General features: G+C 45.4%; 1 protein-coding gene and 1 long non-coding RNA gene across 2 annotated transcripts in view; both read right to left on the reverse strand.

Moving 5' to 3' along the window:
- Positions 1 to 10715: 10715 nt before the first annotated feature.
- Positions 10716 to 12721, reverse strand: LOC139026252 (uncharacterized). The gene is made up of 2 exons (XR_011478000.1): positions 10930 to 12721; positions 10716 to 10889 (listed from the first exon to the last, which is right to left on the reverse strand). It is a non-coding gene; the product is annotated as an uncharacterized lncRNA (long non-coding RNA).
- A 1485-nt stretch (positions 12722 to 14206) lies between these two features.
- LOC112077029 (cAMP-dependent protein kinase type I-alpha regulatory subunit) overlaps positions 14207 to 19485 on the reverse strand; it is a 9868-nt gene continuing 4589 nt past the window's right edge. Inside the window, 6 exon segments of the mRNA XM_070441539.1 lie at positions 14207 to 14500; positions 16388 to 16467; positions 18144 to 18237; positions 18349 to 18376; positions 18645 to 18705; positions 19013 to 19260. Of these exon segments, the coding sequence (XP_070297640.1) occupies positions 16429 to 16467; positions 18144 to 18237; positions 18349 to 18376; positions 18645 to 18705; positions 19013 to 19260 (470 nt within the window). The 3' untranslated portion in view covers positions 14207 to 14500; positions 16388 to 16428.

Here is a 19485-nt window from a genome sequence, read left to right on the forward strand (position 1 = left end):
CAGTGCTAGACCACTGCGCCCCACCGGGAGGCCCGAAAGCACTTTTTAAGAGCAAAGCAGGCATCCGGCTAACTGACCGGGATAAGTAAATATCCTACCAGGATAAACCACCCGGGGGGGGGGGGAGCCCAAGAGATCGTTAAGAAAGGCCTGCTCGCTGAAATGTGTTCAGGGAGCGTTTGGACAGTGATGAGGGGAGGCGTTTGACCACGGATCCTTACGGACGGCAAGCGAATGAGGCAGTGATCGCTGAGATCCTGGTTGAAGACGAGCAGAGGTGTATTTAGAGCAATTGGTTCAGGTATGATAGCTATGCAGGTGCCCGTGTTTACTGATTTAGGGTCTGTACCTGGTAGGTTCCATTATGATAATTTGTGGGGAGAATATGACTATTCTCCTTCTGGCTGGAGGGTGGTGGAATGGGCTAAAATTAGCCCCCTAATCATTTTCTCTGACAGCACAGCCAGGGCAGGCAGCAGGCAGGGAGCTGTGTGTCTGACGACCCCGCCGCCAGATTACAGGAAACAGTGAGAATAAGCAGAAAACTGTGGGGAGAATGAGTTAAGCAGAACCAGGAAGCACCAAGATGTGGAATGTGTATGGATGCAAATTGAATGAGAGATGTGAGTGTGTGAGTGGAGTACAGAGTGATGCAGTGAGCTGAGTGAGTGGAGTGAGTGAGTGAGTGAGTGAGGGAATCAGTGATTACCTCTTGTGGATGGACAGGATCTGACATGTCGTATTCCTCCTGTCCTGCAGTATCCCACAGTCCCAGATTAACGGTTTCCCAATCTACGCATCCACGATTGCCAGAGTAGTTGCTCAAACCTTGAGGAGACAGAGTTGTTCGAGACAGTACACACACACACACAAAACAGGCATGAACACACACACACACACAGCACCAACACACACCACAACACACACACACACACACACACACACCACACACACACACAAACTCTACACACAGCACACACACACCACACACACACACACACACACCACACAACACACAACACACACAACACACACACACACACACACATCGAGTAGTGAAAGCTTCATGCTATGAACTCACACTGTGGGTGTATTCTCCAGGGAAGGCATGGTGCGCGTATAGCTGATGAGAAGAATGTCTTTCCCACCGCTCTGAGAGAGAAGAACAGACATTTACTTTTGTTTATAATCTAGTTCACTTGCTTTTGCAATGTAAACATGTCGTTTCCATGCCAATAAAGCCTTAAATTGAAAAGAATTGAAGAGAGAGATATCATTTAGAGAAGAGAGAGAGAGGATATATATATATATTAATATATAATTATATATAGAGACGAGAGAAAGGATATTAGAGAGAGAGAGGGATAGAAGAGAGAGAGGAGAGAAGAGACAAGAGAGAGATAGGGAGAGAGAGAGAGAGAGAGAGAGAGAGAGAGAGAGAGAGAGCAGAGAGAGAGAGAGAGAGAGAAGAGAGAGAGAGAGAGAGAACAAAAAGTATACGCTTCAATATGGGGAAACACGAAGCATAACAAACGCACCCTAAGAACAAAAAAGGAACAGCACATTAGAAACTCAGCTGATGGAATGAGGATCCATAGAATCCAAAACCACTTCTGCGGAATTGGAATAAATTTAAACAACCTCATAGGAGGAATTGTATTCCAAAATGGGATATGGGAGAAATGGCACTTTGCAAACCCTTACAGCAATATAACAACGAGCCCAGAACAAAAAGTTATACTAAGAAAAATTACAAATCCTTAATATTAGCAGTCACAGAGATCTATCAGAATCTGTGGATACCCCAATTACAGAAGAAGAATTATTAGGAAAAACTATGCAATCTCCAACCCAAAAGGCCTGGAGGTGCCTGATGGGATTTACATGAAATGATCAAATATACAACCACAATTCAAATCTTGCTTATACCAAACTCTTCAACATTATCCTCACTGCAGGTATTTTTCCCCGATATGTGGAACCAGGGACTGATCACACCAATCGATTAAAAATGGAGACAAATTTGAACCAAATAATTACAGAGATATGCGTTAAACAGCAACTGGAGAAAATTCTCTGCAGTATTACTAAGGAGACACATCATTTCCTGTGACGAACACAAACGTCCTGGCAGAAGCCAGATTGGATTCTAAAAAATATCGTACAACAGACCACATACACCCCTCCACACTCTAATGATAAACAAGTTAACCAAAACAAGGTCAAAATCACTCGTGTTTTGTAGAGTTCAAGAAACATTTGATTCAATTTGGCACGAAAGGTCTTTTTATAAACTAAGAAAGTAAGGTATTGAGGAAAACATAGATTTTATTAAATTTCAATGTACACTAAAAACAAATGTGCGGTTAAAATTGCAACAAAGCAAACAGATTCTTCTCGCAGGGGCGGGGAGTGAACAGGCTGCCCAATAAGCCACAGTTATTTAACATCTACAGTGAATTGATTGGCAAAACATTGAAGAATCGACAGCACCTGTAAATCACCCTACACAGAACACTGAAAATCAAGTGGTCTGCTGTACGCAGATGACCTGTGCTCGCGGTCTCCCACTAAAGAGGGTTACAGCAACACCTAGATCAATCTTCACAGGTTTGTCAGACTTGGGCTGCTGACGTAACCTAAAAAAAACAAATATAATGATATCCAAAAAAGGTCTCGAAATAGGATAACAAATCATAATTTCTATTTGGACACAGTTCATAGAACACACAAAAACTAACACATATCTAGGACTAAATATCGCAACACAGGTAGCTTTCACATGGCTGTGAATGAGCTGAGAGACAAAGCCAAGAAGAGCATTCTTATGCCATTAAAGAACAGCAAAATTGAAATCCAATATAGATCTGCGCTCAAATTTTCATCAGTTATAGAACAACAATTTGCTCCTAGTATGGCAGTAAGTATGGGGTTCCACTCTCTAATAATTGAATTACTAAATGGACAAACATCCAATTGAAGTATGCATGCAGAGTTTGCAAGACTGTATTGCCAAGACCAAAGAAAACTCCAAATAACGCAATGTAGGAACAGAATTGGGCCAATATCCCCTCCTCATTCGAATAGAAAAAAGAGCCATCAAATTTACAACCATCTAAAAAACAAGTACCCTAAAACCATTTCCATCAACACAGCTCTACAATGTCAAGAGTGAAAACCAAGAGAGAGTCCCCTTAGCCACTGGTTCTGAGGCCTCAGCTTCACCAACCCAAACCAACCCCCATTAGAGCCTCGGACAGCCCTCAGAAAATCTGGCCCAACCAAATCATACAAAACAAAAAGAAAAAATATAACCTATTGGAAACGACAACCACCAAAAAATCAGAAGTTAAACTTCCCAATGCTATTTGGCTTCTAAAACAGACAGTACATGGTGGCAGACATCTGACCACTTGACTGATAGAAAACTGAGGAAAAACATTGACTAGTACAGACTCAGTGAGCCACAGTCTGGCTTAGAGACGTCGTCACAGACAACTGGCTGCCCAGGAGGAAGGCTGGCTCACTCTTGCTCAGGCGGAGAGTAGAGACATAAGTGCATTTCCACGTACACTGGACAAAAGACTCGACCTAAGAGCCAGATTTCTTTCCAAAATTATAATTCAATACAAAGAATTTGACAACTATAAAGATGAAGGGGGGGAATTTTTTTAAATATTGTGTGTGAAAAGCCAAAAGTGCAGTTTTGCAGCCAAATATGTGTCCCCGCCACGCCTGAGGACAGCCAGTGAAAAATGCCAAAGTAAGGTGTTGATAATATTTTCCCATTTAGCTTAGTTTTGTTTTGTTTCTTTCGTACCAGGTCATGTGTCTTCTCAGTCATGTTGACAACTGGTCACTACTGTTGCTTTGAATGTATTGTTTTCTGATGAATATTGTTGTTTAGCTGTTATAATGTAATCCCATGTCCACTCACTACTATTATTATACTGTTTAGTTCCCCCATTTATTTATATATAAGAATAATATTATTTGTGTATTATATATACATATATATTTGATTTACATTTTTCGATATGTATACTTTGACAATGTAAGTAATAATAACTTGCCATGTCAAGTAAAGTCAATTTAATGAATTGAATTGAATTGAATTGACAGAGAGGACAGAGAGACGAGAGAGAGAGAGAGAGAGAAGAGAGAGTGAGAGAGAGAGAACAGAAGAACAGAGACGAGAGAGGAGAGATGGGAGGACGACAGGACGAGGAAAGAGCAGAGGCCGGAGAGGATGAGGAAGGACTCATGAAGAGGGGGGAGAAACTGAGAGTAAGAAATGATGAACAGAATAGAGAGAGAAAGCAATAAGAAGTAAAGACAGAGAGAACCGAGAGAACGAGAAGCGAAGAGAAGGAAAAGCGGGAAGAGGAGACGGCCAGGTAAGTGAGAGCAGAGACCTGAGAGAGAAAGTGAAATGTGGAGCCTGCGAGGAGAGTCGAGGAGAGCAGAGAGAAAGAAAAGAGAACTAAGAAGAGGAGACTGGATGAGAATCAAGAGGGCGGCACAGAGAATAGAAAAGAGAGGGAGGAAGAGCGATACAGACGGGAACGGGGAAAAGAAGGGCGCGAGAAAGAGGAGTCGAATTAGAGAGAGAATGAGGAGGAAAGATCGAGACGAAACAAACGAGAGAAGAGAGGGACCGAGATCAGAGAAGACGACTCAAGACAGAGATGTTCAGGAGAAAGGGAGACAAAAGACGGGGTGAGAGCGAGAGTACGAGGTGTGAGAGAGACAAGGATAGAATGAGAAGCAGGGAGAGACGCGGAGAGACAGGACTAATAGGAGAGAGAAGAGGAGGTAGATGAAGAGAGGGCTGGCAGAGAGAGGAGTGAGTCAGAAGAGAGAGAGGAAGCGAGAATGAGAGTGAGAAGGGAAGCGGACCGAGAGACGGAGGAAAGAAGAGAGAGAAAAGGACATCGGAGAAGACAGCGGAGACAGAGGGAGAAGGAGAACAGAAGTGAGCGAGTGACGAGAGAGAACAAAGGAGAGATTAGACGAAGAATGGGATAGGGAGAGACGAAATGCGTACACAAGCAGTCGAGATACGGAGGAGAATGTGAGTGAGAAAAAAAAGATGAGAGGGAAGGGAAGAATGTTAGATCTATACGAGCGGAAGGGAATCTCAAAGAGGAGGACCCGGAGAGCGAGAAGAGAGAAGAAGAGAAGGAGGTAAGAAGAGGCGAGGAAGGACAGGGATTAGGGAAGAAGGAGAGACAGACAGAGATGATTGATACGGTTGAAGCGGAGAGCCAACTTCTGATTCCAGATCGGCACGTGACTGGACGGAGAAGGTCGGGATAGCACAGACAGAGAGAAGAGAGACAGGAGAGAAATCGAAGGGCGAGAGAAGGATAAGAGAGAGAGGGAGAAGGGGAGGGGAAGAGATGGATGGAGAGAGAAGACAGAGAGACAGAAGATGAGAGAGAGAGAGAGAGAGAAGACGAGTCCGAGGCAGAGAGAAGAAGGAGACCGAGTGAAAGAGAGAGATGAGCAGTAATCAAATCAATAGCAACTAAAGGCTAAAGCTGTGTATGGGTTGTTTGGCAGTGTGTATAGTGTTGTGAACCACCAGCACACTGTCCCTTACATCAGATCTTATGAGGCATGGGGGGCACCATTGCGCCAGAACACTACAGGCTCGCCTTGCTAATTTGATTCGTCATTAAGCGTCTCTATTTCCTGTATGTTATCGCCTAGTGTCTCGCTCTCGTCGTTGAATTGGGTGGTCCTTAGATATTTATTTACTCTTGTAACCCAGCCCCCTCGCTCCGCCGCAGAGGCTCTTTGGTCCTTTTGTCGCGTAGTGAGGCCGTCAATGTAAATAAGAATTAGTTTCTTAAAACTTGACTTGTCTAGTTAAATAAAGGTTCAATCAAAAATATCAGAGAAGCGGTTCTGCTGTCTGGAAGGCAGCTCCCACATCTACCTGTCGCTATCCTCCCCAGCACCCTGTACTGTCTACGTTGGGCTGTACTTTGTGGACATGTTTAAACCATACTTGAAGACGCCACTCATTACTTGAAGCTACCCTACAGAAATATAGGTAAAACTTTTGACCCAACTGGGGACATTTTTTGGTCCGCCACAAGGTCAAATGCATATTTGTAGGACGAGGTTGCTAGGGTTAGAAGTCTAGGTTAAGGGTTAGGAGCTAGGGTTAGGAGCTAGGTTAAGGAGCTAGGGTTAGATTTAGGGTTAGAGCTAGGGTTAGGAGCTAGCGTTAGGAGCTAGGGTTAGGAGCTAGGTTAGATTTAGGGTTAGGAGCTCAAATCAAATCAAAATTACTATTTGTCAATGTGCCGAATACCAACAGGTGTAGAAACCTTACAGTGAAATGATTACTTACAAGCCCTTAAACAACAATGCTTTAAGAATTAAGAAAATAGAAAAGTAATAAGAAAAATAGATTAGAAAATTGAAAAATTGAAAATTAAAAGTACACAAATAATTAAACAGAAGCAGCAAAATAACAAGCGAGACTATATACAGGGGGTACCGGTACAGAGTCCAATGTGGAGGCTGTATACAGGGGTACCGGTACAAGTCAATGTGGAGGCTATATACAGGGGGTACCGTACAGGTCAATGTGCGGGGGGCACCGGTTAGTTCAGGTAATTGAGGTAATAGTACATGTAGGTAGAGTTAAAGTGACTATGCATAGATATTAAACAGAGAATGCAGCAGTGTAAAAGAGGGGTCTGGGAGCCCTTTGATTAGCTGTTCAGGAGTCTCATGGCTTGGGGTAGAAGCTGTTAAGAAGCCTTTTGACCTCGACTCGGGTTAGTTTTAGGGTTAGGAAAATAGGACTTTGAATGGGACTGAATTACGTGTCCCCACAGGTTAGTTGTACAATATGCGCATGTGTGTGTGTTGCCCATCCCCTAAAAAAATCCTCGCCAAGCCCCCCACCCCTGTTTAGCTACGCTATACAGTCCAGTGCACCCTACCTCCACACACTACCCAAGATCTACGCCGCATCCGCACCGGCTCACAATGTAGCACAAGTCAAATAAACCTGTCCACCAAAGACGTCTATGGTAGAAAGGCTATAATAAACACGGTATATCGCATAGGTGCCCATGCCATCCGTAGCCCGTGCCTCTTGTAGGAGCTGGCTGTGTAGGTGTGAAAGCATTACATCATTTAATGAGTCTCAGCCAAGACCTCCCAGCGACATTTCTGCAACTATGCACATATTAATGTAATTTCACATTTGCTCAAAAAACCTCCCCGACAAAATCTGGGTTTCCAAATGTTGTTAATCGAGAAGCTTTAGTTAGTTATTGTTTTTCATTTCAATGAAACCTTCAAATAGCTGTAGCTCAATTTCAGACAGAATATTTCACACCCGAACTATATAATGTATTGTGCAAACCTGGCGGAAACATGAAATCACAAAGTAGGCTAACAAAATAAAAATGTAATTGCTAAACATCCATTTCACGCTCACGCACTGATGAGAGAGCGGATTCTAGAGAACTGAAAGCCGACCCATTCAACCCGCTATAGCCCCAGCCCTTACTGCAACAATTGCCTCACAGACTCGAAAAAGGACACATTTCAGCCTAAACAACACAAAAGGTCTTACCCATCGCCCACCACGACGCATTTGATGGCCTGCATTTTGCAGAGGGTGGTGGTATCCAACGACTGACTTTTCCCTGCGTTTAAAACGGCAAATTGTTTATCATTTCTGATATCGCTAATTATAAGTGAATTGGTACAGCTCCTCGCGACCAGCCTGCAGCAGCGGAGGGGAGGCAGTGTCGAATCCCGGCGAACCTCCCGGAAAAGACCAACGGTGTTTAAAGGAAAGTTGTATTTTTCCCGACAGCAGTTGAACTCTGTAGATGACAATGTGTTCATCCAAATCACACCCCTATTCCTATGTAGTACACCTACGGGCCAAGAGGTTCTGATCAAAAGTAGCGCACTACATAGGGATAAGGGGCAATTTGGGACATATCCCATGTGTCCAGTGGGGTTCCTCTGTAGTGAAGATGTGCAGATTAGGGTGTGAGGACTTCAGAATGGACATACACACAGAGAGAACGAGACACACCTCAAACAAACCATCAATAACCACAGTTGACACAATTTGTAACAATGTATTGTTTTATTGCTTGACCTGCCATTAGGACAACCTAAACCAAAAGGATTATAACTGACACAAACCAGTAAAGCAACCTTGTACAGTCATAATCATCATCATAATAATAATAAAATGGTCCTCTGGTCACCCTATTCCCTACATAGACCACTTCGTTTGACCAGAGCCCTCTTCCTCTTCCCTAAACAGACACCCTATTCCTGACCAGGGCTCTAAAGTAGTGCACTATAAGAYGAAAAAGGATCCATTTGGGACACACTCCGCAGGCCTTGTCAAACGTCAATGAGAGCTTGAAGGTCACGTCCCGAATCACCACCCTTTTTCCCTCTCCTGAAGTGTGCAATTGCACACTTTTTTGTTGTTGCATGGATTTAGCAATGCTGGAAACGTCCCTCCTCCCTCCAGCCAATGCTTATACCAATCCCATGCTTTTAAATCTACGACAGGGAGTGTGCAAGCCAYGTGGACACTATGTGAGCAAGGAAGAGAATTGGGACGTAGCCYAAGAATGGGAGCACTAAACAGAGTGGGCCCAATCCTAAACCAAAAACCTTGACCCCTATTCCCTACTCTAGATAGGAAAGGATTGGATAGGTACAAGCCATATGGTAACAACTCCGCCGTGCCCTCTGATAGGATAGGTGGKGTTTTGAGCCACCTCGATGACACCGTGCTGCCCGTCTGCCCCTGGACTTGCTCCAGAGACCACCCTCACCCTTCTCCTCTGACAGCCTCCCTCCGATGACCACTCAAGCCATGAACTTTCCGACCCTCTCATGAACTTCCATCTCATGAACGATGTTGTTTACTAAATTTCTAGTCTTTTTTTTTGTGTTGCTTTAAAGCACTTTGAGATTCTTTATGTAATAATGAATAYCACTATAAGAGTTTAATAAATTATTATATTGCTGATACCCATCCAATCCTCTCTGTTCTGCACTAGTGCCCAAAGGGTAGGATGTAGGAATAGGGGCTAGGGGTTGATTTGGGACACACAATATTACTCTAAACCAGGGGTGCACAGCTGTGGTCCTGGGGGCCATCTACAGTGTCTGCTGCTTTACTTACTAACCTTTTAAAAGTGGCCTCAGCGATATCTCGTAGATGCAGACCGTAAACAGCACAGTGGATACTTCCACAACTAAGAGCGTTGAAGCACGAGGCTCAACTTGTCCGCTGTTTTGGTGCCCTGGCTACCCTATGAAGTGAACACGTGTACATGCACAGATACTGTGTGTGACTGTGTGAGAAGAGAAGTGTTGCATCTCGCTCATCTTAGTATCTGCAGTGTTGCTCGTGGCAACATCATTTCACAGAGTCTAACTTTAAATCACAGACTAATTTTGACCTGGGCCACCAGGTGTGTGTGTGTGTGTGTGCACTCTATCCAATCAATGATATTACTTAATCAATTTAGTGCCAGGGACAAATGAAAACCTGAGCTGTGGACCTCTGTTCTACAAGCCCTGATCACATGACCGAAGGCAAAACTATAGTCAACGTCTCGGACTGTTTGGATTCTGGTACATAATGCACCTTACAGTTATGGTACTTACAGTGGTGTCGCACAAGACCTGGTAAAGCTATAATGGTGATTGTTGTTAGTGTGTCAGAAACATCTCACTGACCGTTCATCTACAGACAGAACACTGTAGTTAGTAAGGTTTCAGAATGACGCTAACTTTCCAAGTTTTCCCAGAACTCCAACCAGGAAAATAACCAGAATTTTACACCCCTAGTTGTTAGAGTGAATGAATGATCTACAAATAAATTAAAAACATGGAATGAGACACAAACCACTAAATATAAAAGGGATAGAAAGGTGTTTGACTCTCTGATTGGAACTTAACGCATCAAATCAGTATGTGAGAAAGAGGACAATAGCCACCCATTCTAGATTCCCCAAGTCCTCCCACTGCTGGAGTTCTAGATCCCCCAAGTCCTCCCACTGCTGGGTTCTAGATTCCCCCCAAGTCCTCCCACTGCTGGAGTTCTAGATTCCCCCAAGTCCTCCCACTGCTGGAGTTCTAGATTCCCCCAAGTCCCCCACTGCTGGAGTTCTAGATTCCCCCCAAGTCCTCCCACTGCTGGAGTTCTAGATTCCCCCCAAGTCCTCCCACTGCTGGAGTTCTAGATTCCCCCCAAGTCCTCCCACTGCTGGAGTTCTAGATTCCCCCCAAGTCCTCCCACTGCTGGAGTTCTAGATTTCCCCAAGTCCTCCACTGCTGGAGTTCTAGATCCCCCCAAGTCCTCCCACTGCTGGAGTTCTAGATCCCCCAAGTCCCTCCCACTGCTGGAGTTCTAGATTCCCCCATAAGTCCTCCCACTGCTGGAGTTCTAGATTCCCCCAAAGTCCTCCCACTGCTGGAGTTCTAGATCCCCCCAAGTCCTCCCACTGCTGGAGTTCTAGATCCCCCCAAGTCTCCCACTGCTGGAGTTCTAGATTCCCTCCAAGTCCTCCACTGCTGGAGTTCTAGATCCCCCAAGTCCTCCCACTGCTGGAGTTCTGATCCCTCCAAGTCCTCCCACTGTGGATCCCCCATCAGATGTACTAGGGATTCATGAGGGCCATCAACCACTTCAGTCGGCAAGTTATACAAGAAGCAGTAGCCTAGAATAGCTTACTACTTCATTTTACTGTGGCCTCCATGAGAGAACATAGAAAACCATCAACTAACATTATTTCAACATTGGGTGCAGGGCATCAACTAGATACACTGTGTGTGTCTGAAAAGGCACCCTATTCCCTATAATAGTGCACCTACTTTTGACCAGAGCCCAATGAACCCTATATAGTGCACTACTTTTGACCCGAGCCCAATGACACCCTATATAGTGCACTACTTTTTTTGAACCCGAGCCTATGGGGCATATAGGAAACAGAATGGCATTTTCAGACACGCACACAGCCTGCCAAATAAAAAAAAAATCAAATTTATTAACACAATACACCAAGGACAGTTGAACAGTAAAAATGTAAAACAGCAGAAATCCATCAACCATGAGATGTAGCAAGGCCAAGTCCATTCCAGCCTGATACTAGTTCAGCTGGAAACGCTTCATCCAGGACAACACACCACGGTGGAAATAAAACACTGCATGCCTCCAAAATGGCACCCCTAGTGCTATATAGTGCACTACTTAGTCAAAGGCAGTGCACTATATAGGGAATAGGTTCCATTTGGAACATACACACACGTCCATAACAACAGATTTGATTCAACAGTTACTTTCAGAGGACTAGTCTATACAGGACTGATTTGTATCCAAATCGCTATACATCACAGTTTTGATGGATTCTTTATAATTTCCATGAAAATAACAGCAGTAACACGTTGGATAGCGTTATGCTCGAGAGGGAAGGGAGTCTTACGCTAACGCTATACTATATAAGTACATTACAAAATATTCATCAAAAATTCTAAAATGGCAAATGTCCAGTTGACAACAATATACTGTATTTGGGATTAGAACAAACATGGGTTTTTTCCAAAAAGACAACAAAAAAAAGGTTCAAACTAAAAATGGTTAGATAAATGTTAGACCCCAAACATTGAAAACACTCGACTCCATGATGTTTGGAACCGGAATCCTTCTGGTTCTAATTGTGAATTCTAAGAGAGTGTCAATAGAACCAGGCACTTCAAAAAAGACAGTTTATAATGAGGGTTCAGTCTTGTAACTAACACTTCAATGAAGGGGTGGAAAAACAGCTGTTTTCAGAAACAGAACACTATCCTTTATCAATGTGTTTTGACATGGGAGGTGTTTAGGAAGCTGGATGACAACTGGACATGTCCATCCACGGGATGAAACACTACTATTACACCAACCAGGGTTGATATCAGAACGGTCCACATTCTTGATTCAACTAGAGGAGGTTGAATTAGCGTTGAGTTGTAACATGCTTTCCTCACAACCGTCACCTGTTATAAAACTCTTATTTAGAAGCTAAATGGACACACGTAGCACAAAGTGAAATAGTGAACATCCCTTAAGACTGATCAACTTGACCCTGGTCAGAGTAACTTGACGTTCTGCTTTCTGTGACCAGGAAACAGGCAGAGTAGACTAAACGTTGTTTTCCCCTTTCCTGAACGGAGCATTTTAAACCAACGCCCAGACACAATGACACCTATAAAGATTCATCCCAACGACCGGGGTGGGGGAGGAGAAACAAGATGGGAAGGGAGAGAAAGGGGGGTAAAGAGAGATAGAAAAACTTCCAATAAGGAGAGAGTAGCCACACCACCACTGGACCTGGGACAACCCCTCCCTCAACCTCATGGTGTAGAAACACAGCTTCTTAACACCCTCAAAGAACATTCCAGAAAACAACTATAAAAGGTAAGTATAAGAACACAGATCAGCCTTTGGTGGATATCTATTCAAAACAACATTTCTCTAAAGATGGTCTCCCCCCCTCCCTCCAAGTCACTTTAGTCTTGTCCCAGACATTAAGAATGTCAGACTGCAACTGAACACAATATGCTTAATGTCATGCACAATATGCTTAATGTCATGACACAATATGCTTAATGTCATGACACATTTGCGGTTCCAATTCACTCCTTCCTCTCTCTTAACAAGTCAACAAGGTACTCATTTCTTTGTGACACATTGGCCCCCTGGTGTTTGGTCCATTGTGACACTCATGGTGTGTCGAGTGCACAATTACAAGGTCTTCTGGACGCTTAACGCAGGACAGACTCCTGGTGTGTCCGATCCAGTCAACAATTCACATAGGTAATTCTGGTCTGACCAGGACAGATCAGGTGTGTCTCGAGTCCCACCACATTACAAGGTCTTCCTGGATCCTTAACTCAGGACAAGACTCATGGTGTGTCTAGTCACCACATTACAAGTCTTTGGATCCTTAACCAGGACAGACTCATGGTGTCCTCGAGTCCATCCACACATTCAATGGCTTCTGGACCTGACTCAGGACAGACCCCATGGTTGTGTCTAGTCCACACATTAATCAGAGGTCTTCTGGCTCTTACCCAGGACAGACTCATGGTGTGTCGAAGTCCTACACAATTACAGATGGTCTTCTGGATCCTAACCAGGACCAGACCTCATGGTGTGTCTAGTCCACACATTACAAGGTCTTCTGGACCAACACCAGACTACTGCCATGGTGGTTGTCCTTAAGTCAGTGTCCCGACAGCAGAGAACATGGTAACAAGGACCTAGTATTTTGATCCGTGGTCTGAAGAACTCGGCTGAACAACTGGTCTATCGACCTGGGTCGAAACGCCTTACTGATCTATTGAACCATCCCAATGGTGTGTCGTCGACACAGACATACCATGTCTTCTGAGTCTGACGTTACAGATACTCAGGACATGTGTCAGTCCTCACACATCAGAGTCTTATCAATGGATCTAACCAGAAGACTCTGGTGTGTCTAATACGCGGACATTACAAGTTGCGATACCAGAACACCACGTTTAGTATACATTGACAAGTTCGACACAGACAGCTCGTTGCGTCCACACAATTAAGCTGCCGCAGAGAGATGGGGAAATAAGGCCCATTGGATTGGTACCGGTCTACGGCCTGGGTCTGACGACCGTAGTTGGAACTCCTAACGTTGCGTCGAAAACGAGACAACTATCCGTAATAGTACTTAAATACAAAACATTGTGCCTCAACAAGATCATGTCAATAGTGTCATAGTTGGGTCACGAACATACCCAACACAGTCCAAGTGTCTGATGTGAGTAGAACATGAAGAAGATGCATTGTGGAATGTTGGAGGAGGGGGAGCCGGGGCAAGGGAGTGCGGAGGGATAGAGGAGTGGAAGTGAAGAGCGATAGAAGGAGTTGGAAGGGATAGAAAGGAGTGGAGTGACAGAGCGATAGAAGGAGTGGAGGTAGAGAGTAGGAAAGAAGAGTGGAGGGATAGAGAAGAGGAGTGGAGGATAGAGAGTGAGGGCGATAGAAGGAGTGGAGGATGAGATGAGGAAGGGAGAGAGTGGAGGGATAGCAGAAGAAGGAGTGAGAAGGATAGATGAGTGGCGAGGATAGAGGAGGGAGGATAAGCAGATAGGAGTGGAGGGATAGAGGATAGAAGGAGGAGGATGAAGAAGGAGTGAGGATAGAAGGGAGGGATAGAAGGAGGGATAGAGGATAGAAGAGTGGAGGGAGATGGAGGGAAGTAGAAGAGGAGTGAGGAGCAAGACATAAAAGGCCAGACGGAGAGAAGAGACGAGCTGTTGTATTGTTGAATTGTTCTTTCTTCAAGGATGTCTAGCAGGGCCCCAGAACGCGTCGAACCGCGGCCGGTCCAGCTTGACACACTTCAGAGGGCCGCTGGAGACTCACGGGTCGCAGCACGGGGACGGTTCATCACAGGGCGATCTCAACCTGGGACAGACTGGACAAGAGCGACAACTATTAGAAACAACCAACTGAAGAGAAGGGAGGAAGAGGAACATGACCCACACAGCCCCACGCTCCTCACCATCACACAGCTCTATCACCCACAACAGCTCACAGCTCCAACAGCTCCACACACCACACAGCTCTCACACACCCACACATCACAGCCACACACCCACACAGCTCCACACCCACCCACAGCTCACATCAGCGCACCCACACCCACACAGCCCCACACCCACACAGCTCCACACACCCACACAGCTTCCACACCCACATCAGCCACAACCCACACAGGCACACACCCACACAGCAACCACACCTCACACAGCACACAACCCACAAATCATGCTCTACAAACCACACAGCTCTAAACCCACCAGCACCACACCAACAGCACCACACCACACAGCACCACACCCACACAGCTCCACAACCCACACAGCTCCACACAGCACCACACAGCACCATACCCACAGCAGCTCACACCACACAGCTCAACCCACACAGCTCCACACCCACACAGCTCCACACCCACACAGCTCCACACAGCTCAACACAAACCACAAGCCCTCCAAAACAAACCCACAAAAAAAAACAGCGCCACATCAGCTCCATCATCCCTACATCATGCTTCTTACACCCACACAGCTCCACACCACTAGATTAGCCCATCACCCACACAGCCTTCCGTTAACATTACATATCTTAGGGCCTTGTTGGGCATTCATGCTAATCTCCCCTGTCACTATCCTACACTACTGACTTCTCGCTATATGGTATGTTGGTAAGCTATCAAATCTGTACTTGTTTGGTTTTACTCCAGTCTTATATGTATGGTAGATTACCTACTGATTCCCAGATGGTCTCCGGACAGTGGTCCCTCCTCTATAACTGGTTCCCGGACAGGGCTTATAGAAGGAGACAACTGATTCCGGGACCAGGTTATAGAAGGATGACCAACTGATCCGGGAACCATGGGTTATAATGAGGAGACCACGATCCGGGACCAGGTTATAGAAGGGACCACTGATGCCGGGACCAGGTTATAGAAGGAGAACCACTGATTACCGGGAACGAAGGTTAATAGAAGGAGACCATGATCGGGTGGACCCAGGTTATAGAAGGAGACCATTCTGATCGCGGGACCAGGGTTATAAGGAGAACACTGATCCGGGACCAGGTTATAGAAGGAGACCAAGCTGATCCGGGACCAGGTTATAGAAGGAGACCACTGATTCTCCGGGACCAGGGTATAGAAGGAGACCACTGATCCGGGACCAGGTATAGAAGGAGACCACTGATCCGGGACAGGTTATAGAGGGAGACACTGATGGGCAGTTTATAGAAGGAGACCACTGCTCCGGACCAGGTTATAGAAGAGCCACCTGTCCGGACAGTTATAGAAGAGGAGACCACTGATCCGGGACCAGGTTATAGAAGGAGACCAGCTGAATCCGGGACAGGTTATAGAGGTAGACCACTGATCTGGGAACCCGGCTATAGAAGGAGACCACTGATCTGGACCAGGTTTAATAGAAGGAGACCACTGATCTGCCGGTTATAGAAGACCACTGATCTGGGATAGGCTATAGAAAGGAGACCACTGATTCTGGGATCAGGCTAAGAAGGAGACGACGATCTGGGACCAGGTTATAGAAGGAGACCACCTGGATCTGGGACCAGTTATAAAGGAGACCACTGATCTGGGACCAGGTTATAGAAGGAGACACGATATGGGACCAGGCTATAGAAGGAGACCACTGATTTCTTGGGACCAGGCTAATAGAAGAGACCATGATCTGCGGACCAGTTATAGAAGGAGACCCACTGAATATGGGAGCCAGGCTAGTAGTCCAGTCAGTCACTTACCAAAATAGTCCGGAGGGCCAGTCTCCCACTCCACAAACTCTTCATACTCTTGAGCGTCTCTGGAGCACGCCGCTGAAACCCTGCACACCAGGAGAGGAAACTCAGGAACAACAAGCACATTACCAGAAGTCCTGATGAAGGGTGAGAAGGGGCCAGAACACATAGGCCCAAAGTTGACAGTTAAAAGAATGGTGATACTGTTGATGCCGTTTTCCTGAGAGAAACAAGAAGAAGAATGAGACACGAGAAGCAGAGACAGACAGAGACAGACAGACAGACGAGACAGCAGACAGACAACGGCCAGGACAGACACAGTTGCAGACAGAGAGACAGAGAGAGAGAGAGACAGAGGAGAGAGAGAAACACATAAGACAAGAGACGAGCTACAGAGAGAGACAGCAGAAGCAGACAGAAGAAGACAGAGACAGAGAGACAGAGAGAGAGACAGAGTCCCACTGCTTTAACACAGGACAGACCAGTGCAAGTGAAAGCCTTTAGAAATAAACACTACAGTAGCGAGTTGCGTAACATATTATCCAGGAGATATTCAAGGGTGCTTCTTCTCTGGTCCAACGATACAGGAAGTGAAAAGTAAACCTACACCTCTATTCTCAAGGAAACTAACTGCTCCCGAGGGGCGGCAGCGGTCTAAGGCCTGCATTTCAGTGCTGGAGTCATACAGACCCTGGTTCCATTCCAGGCTGTATCACAACTGGCCGTGATTGGGAGTCCCACAGGGCGGCGCACAATTGCCCAGCGTCGTCCAGGTTTGGCCGGGGTAGGCCCCCATTGTAAATAAGAATTTGTTGTTACACGACTTGCCTAGTTAAATAAAGGTAAATAAAATCCAAAAAGACAGCCAGCATATGGAGTGTGTCCTTCGGGCAGTATCATGGAATACGATATAATATACCTATCCATCATACTTCACGTATTACGCGCCAGCCACATAGATGGTATAAGCTAGCTGAAACATTAAAAATATGGCAACTGACACACTAGACATATAGTTGCTGAATTCAGCTAAGTGCACACATCCAGAGAATACGGCGCCTAAGACAATTGGACACACAATAGGAGTAGGCGAGCACACGTCCTACACAAGAGTAGCTTAGAAACATTAATGAATTAGGCGAGAGATTACATGGTATGCTGATCACACTAATGATAAAAAGATCCTATATGTAACGTCTCTTTCTTAGATAGAAGGCTTATCTAGGATAGAACTTGCTGATTTCCAATAAGGCAGATCACGGTACATTGACACATTTAAGGTTGAGAAAGGCAAGAGACATCAGAAATCTGCGGTGACACATCTAGAGCAGAGTTGTCCGGCGTTCACCATTATATTATCTAACTGAAAGCAGATATGCGGAGTTTATTGGGCGTTGAAACAGCAGGAGCTTGACTAAAAGATATTATGGTGGTGATATAGACTTTCAGAAAGGACAAGCTTTCATCTTGCATAAAGGATGGAGCATATACTTATGTTGTCTGCTTATAGTCGTTGGAGCTCCGTTGTTGTTCTGCGTTCGAACCTCTTTCCGGTTGGTGTTTCTTTCGGGGTTCTGGGCCTTTTCTTCTCCCTCCTCCGTTTTCAGTTCTTGCCCCTAGTGTATATTGAGCTATTCGGACATGTGTTCACGCGCTTCAGTGGTATACATTGTATAAAAGCATGTTTGATTTCACAAGTTTGGTAAGCGTTATATTGAACTGGTTTTCCACGACACATATATGCACGAGAATAATCTCCTACTCCAGGATGATGAGAACTCATCTCCAGGTTCCCCTGTACTACCCGATCTTTCTGTCTCGTCCTCAAACTGAACGGTCTCCAGGCATCAGCTACCGTCAGTCCTCCATTGGTCAGAGACTTCTGTAGAGGACACAGACAACTCCACACTACAAGTCAGCTCCCACTTGTCCAGAGACTCTGTAGAGGACCACAGACACACACTACAGTCAGCCTCTCCCACTTGTCCAGAGACTCTGTGGAGGACCACAGACACACACTAGTCAGCCTGGCAGATGCTGATACACACACTGGCCACAGGGTGGCGCCACAGCACCACTCAACAACACAGCAGAGGGGGAAAGACAGGAAAGATCACCGGCTGGGTTTGTTTGTAGTGACTAGATTCCATACATAGCCACCTACACCAAATAGGTAGGTAGGTAGGTAGCATGTTAGACTGTTCCAACTCTTTGAACAGCTTGTTGGTCAGAGTAGTCATGTGTAGAATGTGTGACTCCTCACCTAAAATGGACACCTTGCTGAGGAATTCCTCATACATCTTACGCTTTCTCAAAGTGCTTCCCTGAAAGACACAGAGCGACAGAGACAGAGAGAGAGACAGAGCATGTTAAGTCCCATAATAACACCCAAACGTGTACTAACTGTGTTCAGATGTAGCCGCAGACATCTGGAATTCCTACCATTGTTAGAGACCTCTGAATGGGTGAACTGACACTGTGTGTAAACAGGAACTAGATGGAGACGATTTGTTCAAACCAATGTCTCCCAATAATGTTGTTGGCAGGGAAAATAACACCTGATAACATTGTATATGAAATGATATCTACGTAGAGGTGAAGTAACCCATTCTGCCAGCCAGCCAGTCTCACCATGAGTATCCTCCTGTAACTGTCTCTGTCGATGCCCCACAGTTTGACGTTGCTCTTGGCTCGGACCGTGGCGGCCCTGGGGGTCCCATAGATCAGGGCTAGCTCGCCAAAGCTGCCCCCCTCCCCAATATTGGTCACCCACTCATTGTTCACATATACCTGTGAGAGAGAGAAAGAGGAGAGAGGGGCAAGAGGGAGGGAGAGAGAGGGGCGAGAGGGAGGGAGAGAGGGAGGGAGAGAGCAACAACCTCACCGATGGAAATAGCTTTCCCTACAGTATGAATCTGTCAGTATTTTATCTTACATCATAATGTCTTTTTAACAAACAGATCTACCACTATAGACCATATAGTCTGTACACAACAGATCTACCACTATAGACCATAGATAGGTAGTCTGTACACAACAGATCTACCACTATATAGACCATAGATAGGTAGTCTGTATCAACACAGAATCTACCACTATAAAGG

The sequence above is a fragment of the Salvelinus sp. IW2-2015 genome, unplaced genomic scaffold (assembly GCF_002910315.2).
Source record: "Salvelinus sp. IW2-2015 unplaced genomic scaffold, ASM291031v2 Un_scaffold4210, whole genome shotgun sequence".
Taxonomy (NCBI): domain Eukaryota; kingdom Metazoa; phylum Chordata; class Actinopteri; order Salmoniformes; family Salmonidae; genus Salvelinus; species Salvelinus sp. IW2-2015.